Raw genomic sequence first — 6,763 nt, 5'->3', positions numbered from 1 at the left:
CTGTTATGGTTTGTACAGCACTTTGGTCAACACGGGTTCTTTTTAAATGTGCTTTATAAATAAATTTGACTTGACTATAGAGCAGGCATACGCTGAGACTGTTGAGCACGGTAACTGCTGTCAATTCATGTACATACGTGTATAATACACATTGATAGAGGCTGTAAGAAAGTATCCTGTACTGACAAATCACAAACATCACTGACCTTGCACAGGTGGTACTGTACTGAAGTAGACACCCATGTGATTGCTTGACCCTACCTGGAATCCTGCCAGTGTATCAAAAGCAGTGTCTCTCCCACCCGACCACTGTCTCAGGCACTCCACCCACTTACCAATCCACTGCCCACTGCCACCTCAGTATCATTGTTTGATGAGTTGCTCAAAGATTTTAGAGGCAGGATATTGTGGAAAGGAAATGCACATCATGAAGAAAAGTTCATACACTAGTAGAAATAGACAAGTTTTATTTCCAGTTCCTCCTTTTGATTATGCAGGCCTTGTACAAATTAATCAGCAGTTTGTTCAGTGCCAGTTACTAAACCTTAATAATATGTACTTTAAAAAAATAATAAATCTTAGTAAGATACTTTCTACAGGCTTATCAGTAGTGACTCCAGCCTGTATTCTATTATGTTTTAACAGACTAACACGCTGCAGCTGTTGAAAGAATGAATTTATTACTGGAAGATTAAACAGCAGATTCTACAACATATCATGATTTGTTACAACTGCAAATGGTAAACAATATCTTTATTAAACATGCCATATAGAATCTGAATAAATAATGCTACAAAGCCCAAGCTATGTACAAATGTCTTGGGAAATTATGTTTACAAACATATACAGCAACACAATGTAAACAGGTAACACAATTCTGAATTATGCAAAAAAAAGTGATTTGAGTTGATGCATAGAAACAAAAATGCTGCAAATAGTTCAAATAAAGTGTACAAGTTTTAGTTATCCAACTTTTGCATTTTTTTAAACAAACCATTTGCACTTAAACAGTGCTTAAATACATCTTAATAAATCTGACATTAGAAATCAAATTGTACAGTACAACATAAAAATTACAGGAATTGGTGTTTTAAAACATCACCAAATCCAGGCACGTAACCAAGAATCCTAGACCAACTATCTGGAGAGTCACAACCGTACAAGTGGCATGAACAATTACCTTGTATACCACAATATCTTTGAATATGTACTTTTCCAATACTGATTGGAATTTAAATTTTGAATGTTCAATATACAAGTCTTTTGTTTCCGTGACAAACAATAATAGCATTAATATCAACAAGAAATCTAATTAACATTTTATCAGAGGCATACTGGTTAACTGAAAATCTCATCCAGAACAAATGAAAGTGAAGGTTCAGAAATTCCTACACACTGCAGTGCACTCCATTTGTAGCCAGGTTACAATGGTTATCCTGTTGCTGAAGTAGACATTTTCCTTTTTTTAATAAAAAGGTGCAGTATGGCTATTTAGACACTGAGTGGCAGCATGCCAGGTGGGGAAGAAGGTGGTGCTGATCCAATTCCAGCAGGTGCTTGGTCTAGACCATTTACTGCCCTACATTTAACAAAAGAAACTTGTTACATTAAAGCATTTTATACACGAATGCTACAGACCTAGCAAATTCTATCAATATTCAAGTGTTAATTATTATCTCTAAACTGTCTAAAAGCAATTATCAAGTTCACTAGTAGCCCTGGTTGAAAAGAGTAAAATCTTATATAGACTCTAATCAATTCACTTGCTTTGGTTTCCTGTAGAGTCTATTTCTGGAGATTTGACTTCCTTCAATACTTTGCCTGCATCCTGCAGCACCGTCTGGCCTTGAAAATTAAAGAGCTACATTATTCTTCTACAGTAGTAATTTGGCAAAACTCTACATGAAAATATTAATATATTACTAGAAAATGCCATTAGATTATATATTGCAACTAAATCATCTTTTTATTAGAATTTAGCCTGAAACATACACAATAATTAACAGATTGTTTTAAACTTCAGGAGTTGAAATAATTTACTCCTGTTTATTTCAGTAGGTCAATGTGTATGTTGAAAAACCTGTGAAGATAGCTAATCCAAGATGATTAGAACGACCATGAATTATCTACATTAAGAATTAATCGACATGCAACTTTATCACTGATCTGGAAAGGGAAATAGCAATTTCCATATTTAAAATAATTTCTGTATATAATCAGTAATGATTATCCTTACCTAATAAAATTTATTGCATTTGGACAAATATTTTTAGAACTACATGATAACTTAAAACTACATTAGTTATAGGTAACCACTGATTTTTTTTTTTAAAAAAAACAAATCTACAGAAAACTTGAAGAGCAAATGTACACATTTGTTAGTATGAGTTTAGCCATGCCTCATCTTTCAAAGTACAAGGGATAAATCCACAGCCAAGTATTTTTACGAGAAAGCATTGTGTATTGGATGGTATCAATTTTAAGTTATTGTCTTGTTTTGGTCCAAGGCTGTTCTTGTTCAGTCTTTTTCAGATTACAAACTTGGTTATATTTTGGTATTCAGATTTCCATTCACAGTTTAGCCCAGTACACAAAGCTTTAGTTTTGATTTTCTCATAAATCTCCAGTTGGCAAGCAGATCTTGTTATGCATTATCAAAACTTAACCAGAAAAACTTGAGTCCCAAGAGAGAATGCTACCCAGAAACTAAAATATTTTGATGGTTATTTGCCTCTTTCTTGTAAAGAGGCTCTGTATATCTAAACATGAACCATTGTAAAAATACTCTTTCCAGACACATGCATATACATGGGTTAAAAAAATTAGAATTTTGGCTAAAACTTCAAACATTCCAAATTCCAAAATACACTCTCAGCCATTTGTCACATTCTATTTGGTTTCTCTTCAAGTGGGGAAACTGTGCTCTATTCACTGCAGTCTTATACTATGGGCTCAGCGGCAGCTAGACTGTACTGACAAAACCTGCATTTATTGTGTACTTCTACTGTAGCAGATGCTACCAAGGTTTTTCACAGAGCAGTATTACCAGGCAAAATTTGACACCAAGGTACGGATGACCAAAAGCGTGGGCAGAGACAGACTGACACTAAGCGAAGACAATTTTTATAATCTAAGCTGCCTTCAGACATCATCACATGCCCTGGGACTAACTCAACAGACAGCCTTAAAAAATTATAGGGCAAAATTTAAAATTATTAGGAGCTAAAGTTCGAGGAATAATGCTAGACATGTCATTTTTAGGGTAGGCTCTCATAACTTGCCACAGAATACCAAAACCCCATGCTGTTAGTGAAACTTAATTTTGAGTTCAGGTGTTAATACTGCTTCCACTTACATCACCATTGCAACAACATGCAGGTGATCACTTTGAAGGAATGCAATAAAATTAATTACCCATGATATACTTGAAAAAGACTCTCTCTTTTCTGATAAAAAGAAAACAATCCAAATCAACTTTACACACTCACACTGGCCACAACTGAAGTTTAAACCAGTTTAAGATGGTTAAATACTACAATCACTTAGTTCACGACTGAAACCAAGTTCTTAGATGTAGAAATTTATTCTCTTTTGTGCGCTAAATACGTGATTCAATAACCTCTGTGCATAGAATCTGACAGTTGTTATTCAATTCCACATACTTTAATAAACAGAATTTAAGCAGAGTTAAATGCAGTTGTTCATAGAACAGATTTTACTTGCAACAAATGAAGCTGGGTGGCATATGAATTCTAACTCTATAACTGGCAATTCCAATTCAAATTAAACTGCCAAGCCAAATTGTATTGTCTACAGATGCCATGTTCATTTTGCCATCAGAACCTACATACGTGTTGAACATGAATAAAACTGGTTAGAAGTAAAAATATAAATGAGTATCAAAATAAATTGTACAATTGATATTAAAATTAGTTAACAGTTAAAATCTACAGTTGATTATATAAGAGTGCTTAGAAATTTTTGGATGATTTACAATTTTACAATCCAAATTGAGGAATTTTGTTTTATGCCATTTACCTCCCCCCACCCCCGCCATGCATTTTCTATTGGCTGCAGGTGGGAACCAATCTCTATAGTTAACAGAAAATGTGTAAAGAAAATTAATAATGTCCAGCTATCATAAGCAAGAGAGCATCAAACTTAATGGTCTTCAGACATAATTAATGCCTCAGACATCAATGTTATTAAAACAGAGATAATTAAACAAGGTATATTGATTGAAACAGCACATAGCATTCAACTCTGCTTCTTAATTGCTGTTCTATTGAAGTCAATGGAAATGAATTTCAGTAGCAGAGTTTCAGGTGTAAACAAGTGTGCAAATTGTGTTAAGTATGGTTAACAGTGTAGGTACTTTTAAACCCAAGAATTTATTCCAGCTCAAACAACAGGAATTCTGCAGATGCTGGAAATTCAAGCAACATACATCAAAGTTGCTGGTGAACGCAGCAGGCCAACCAGCTACTAGGTGTCTTAAGGTAATTTTAGTATGTAACCAAAGTAAATTTGTCTGCCAAACAAATCATACTGCAAAATAATGGGATGCTTTGGTCAGCAATGGTGCGGCAAATGTTGGGGAACTATTTAGAAAAAAATACGAACTGAGAATAAAATTCATTATTACAAACACCTGGTACTTTAATTTGCAGGATATTATTTAATGTGGAAGAATTTGATAATTCTTAATTTCATAATTATTGCTATTAGTATCCTTTAAATTTATGATGAAGAATTATGACTAAGGCATTTTTAGGATGCAGGTGAAACCAGCAAGACTAGCATCAATTCCCTATCCCCAGTTTCCTTGAGAAGGTACCTTCATAAACCACTGTGGTCCTTCTGGTGGAGGTACTCCTATGGTGCTGTTGAGGAGGAGACTTCACAGAATTAAACCCAATCACAATGAAGGAATGGCAACCAATTTCAGATCAGGTGTATGCACAACTCGGAAGAGGAAACATGGCATTCACACGTGCCTGAGATTCTCATCCTTCTAGATCAGATGTTCCCAATCTGGCATCCATGGTTATTGGTAGGGGTCCAAGGCATAAAAGGTTTGGAACCACTGTTCTAGACGAATGGCATCTAGATGAGTAACCAGGGCAAGCAAATTTCTGCTTTTTGTAGATGTCACTGCAACTACAATGCATTAGTGCTGGTGAGAATGCACATTTAGAGTAGTGGATGGATGACAAGCCAAGTATGCTGCTTTGTCCTGGTTGATGCAATTCTAGAGTTTTCAGCAAGTGCAGGTTATTCCACCACAATGCTAACTTGCACCATGTAGATAGAATTAAGGTTTTGGGATGTCAGGATGTTAATCGGATACCTTTTTCCTCCAATTTCTTCTGGATCCACACTATTTATGTGACTAGTCCAGTTCTTTCTGGCCAATGGAGATGCCCAGTAGGGGACCAAGTAAATGCAATGTCACTGAATGTCAAAACAAAATTTGCACTTGTATGGTACAAGTATTACTCTTTACTTAATGGGCCAACCTTGAATATTAAGTAGACAGTCTTACTGTAATCAGCCATGGACTGTTTCATGAGATCATACTTTCAGAATTTTAAGAATTTTAAACCTATTACTAACATTGGTCTGGATTTGACAAGTCAGATAAATTGAGGAAAACAAAGTGTTACTGAGTTTTAAAGTGGGCGAGTAGTAGACCTTACAATGCAAATTGGTTAGTTGTTAGAACATGTAGAAAGAACACAAATGATTTTAATAGATTAAAAGATCTTTGGTTAGCTATTGCTGCTCTACACAGTATCTGGATGTGTATTTTAATTTTTTGGCAGTAATATCTAAAAGTCAAATCTATTCCATAGATTTGTGTGACGGAACATTAAAATCAGAATCTTGTTATATTTTTTGTTGGGGAAATAAAATTGTGCCAAGTGCATTAAATACTTCAAGTTTGAGGCAAAATGTTATTAGGAGTGGTGTGGGGGCTGTTATGTTAGATTCAATTTGATCTACATACTATTGATTAGGTCAAAAGCAACATGTCTGGTGGGAAAAGAGGAAGTTTACCAATACCAACAAAATTCTACTGTTAGACACACCTTCCTCATCCTTCCCCTTTCAGCATTCCAAAGGGATTGCTTGCTTTGTGACTCCCTGATCTGCTATTCCATATTCACTAATCTTATCCTTTCTCATAGCATCTTTCTATTCCCATACTGGCACATATCCCTAAGAGTGACAGAAATGCTACAACTGTCCATTTACCTCCTCTCTCACCTCCATTCAGTGCTCCTAACAGTCCTTCCAGGTGAGGCAACCTGCAAATCTATTGGAGTCATCTACTGGAGCTTCCGATGCGAGAAGTGATGCAAACTGGGGTACCGCTTTGTCAAGCACCTCCATTCCATCTGCCAAAAGTGGGATTTTCCAGTGGCATACCATTTTAATTGCTATCCCCATTCCTGTTCCAACATGTCGGTTCACAGCCTCCTCCTTTGCCATAATGAGCCCATTCTCAATGTGGAGGAGTAGCACCTCATATTCCTACTAGATAGCCTCCATACTGATGGCATGAACATAGATTCCTCCACCAGTAATTTCCCCCCTCCCCTTTCCTTCTTCTATTCCTCACTCTGGCCTCTTGCCTTACCTGCCTATCAGCTACCCCTGGTGCCCCTCCTTCTTTCATAGAAACATAGAAAATAGGTGCAGGAGTAGGCCATTCGGCCCTTCGAGCCTGCACCGCCATTTATTATGATCATGGCTGATC

The 6,763-nt window shown here is 36.1% G+C and overlaps 1 protein-coding gene across 3 annotated transcripts in view; it reads right to left on the bottom strand.

Annotated features, from left to right (window-relative positions):
• Positions 1-663: 663 nt before the first annotated feature.
• Positions 664-6,763, bottom strand: part of LOC134360224 (nuclear distribution protein nudE-like 1) — a 53,589-nt gene continuing 47,489 nt past the window's right edge. For 2 of the 3 annotated variants that reach the window (XM_063074300.1, XM_063074301.1), the window contains exon 9: positions 664-1,579. In XM_063074300.1, the coding sequence (XP_062930370.1) occupies positions 1,492-1,579 (88 nt within the window). In that variant the 3' untranslated portion in view covers positions 664-1,491. Of the gene's footprint in view, positions 1,580-3,414; positions 3,447-6,763 lie in introns of all 3 variants that reach the window. The other variant, XM_063074302.1, reaches the window with a different exon arrangement.

This window comes from Mobula hypostoma, chromosome 22 (assembly GCF_963921235.1).
Source record: "Mobula hypostoma chromosome 22, sMobHyp1.1, whole genome shotgun sequence".
Taxonomy (NCBI): domain Eukaryota; kingdom Metazoa; phylum Chordata; class Chondrichthyes; order Myliobatiformes; family Myliobatidae; genus Mobula; species Mobula hypostoma.
The sequence above is the reverse complement of the archived record's forward strand: the minus strand, read 5'-3'. Positions and strand labels throughout refer to the sequence as shown.